The 841-nt window shown below is 46.0% G+C and overlaps 1 protein-coding gene across 1 annotated transcript; it reads left to right on the top strand.

Moving 5' to 3' along the window:
- Positions 1–650: 650 nt before the first annotated feature.
- Positions 651–833, top strand: PPTG_19811 (hypothetical protein; the record flags this gene model as incomplete). Its single annotated transcript, XM_008918036.1, has 1 exon — positions 651–833. A coding segment is annotated over one exon (183 nt), but the record flags the coding sequence as incomplete, so codon positions are not given.
- Positions 834–841: the final 8 nt, after the last annotated feature.

The following is an 841-nucleotide window of genomic DNA, read 5'->3' as shown; positions in this document are numbered from 1 at the left end:
GTATATGATGCATAAAAGATACGTGTGTTATATATACTTCGTTCGAGTGGATGTGATTGCACGTTGGTGCTCCAAAAGGACGACGCGTGTAGCAGCTTCGAAATAGCGACTATATGTCATGTATTCGCTACAGTCACCGCGACAAAGACTGTACACGTGGAAAACATATGTGGGACGTATACGACTATTACTGGGGGGAATACATTACGCTCGGAGATTGCCAGCCAGTTCTTTACCAGCCTGGATGGTTCGCGATTTCGTCGAGATAAATTACCAATTTTTCAAATGCACGCTAGAAATTCGATATGCGATTAGGGGTCACACCTATGGTACCATTCCACGCACCATGAAACGTAAATATGGTTTGCACCCTGAGTTGCTGCAAAAGACCAAATATTGACCCTAAACCGGCGTTCCAAACCGAGCTACCGCTAGAAATGACCATCGGCCCCAGGCTGAAACACACAATAGGGGGTTTCAGGTAATCATTTCTTGAGCTCATCTTTTCGAAACGATGAGACGAGAAATGAAAGCGAATTTTTTTCTAGGAGGTTTCAGTTCGTATTTTCTCGCGATAAGGTACTCATTTCTGCGTGACGTTGCCCCTCTCTCTTTGAATATTCACAGATATCTTACCTCTCACAGAAATCATGCCGCCGTCTGACTTCAAGAAGCTCAAGGTGGAGCTGTCGGGTGTGATCTTTCAGTTGGCATCGCTACACGAGCTTCGTAATATGCATCCACTGCTCGTTGATACGGAAACGTTCGACGGCGCCGACAACGACGACTCGCTACTATCGTTGCTCGTGATACTACGTCAAGCTTTGGATTGCGTGCGCTA

This window comes from Phytophthora parasitica (assembly GCF_000247585.1).
Source record: "Phytophthora parasitica INRA-310 unplaced genomic scaffold supercont2.133, whole genome shotgun sequence".
Lineage (NCBI taxonomy): Eukaryota > Oomycota > Peronosporomycetes > Peronosporales > Peronosporaceae > Phytophthora > Phytophthora nicotianae.
The sequence above is the reverse complement of the archived record's forward strand: the minus strand, read 5'-3'. Positions and strand labels throughout refer to the sequence as shown.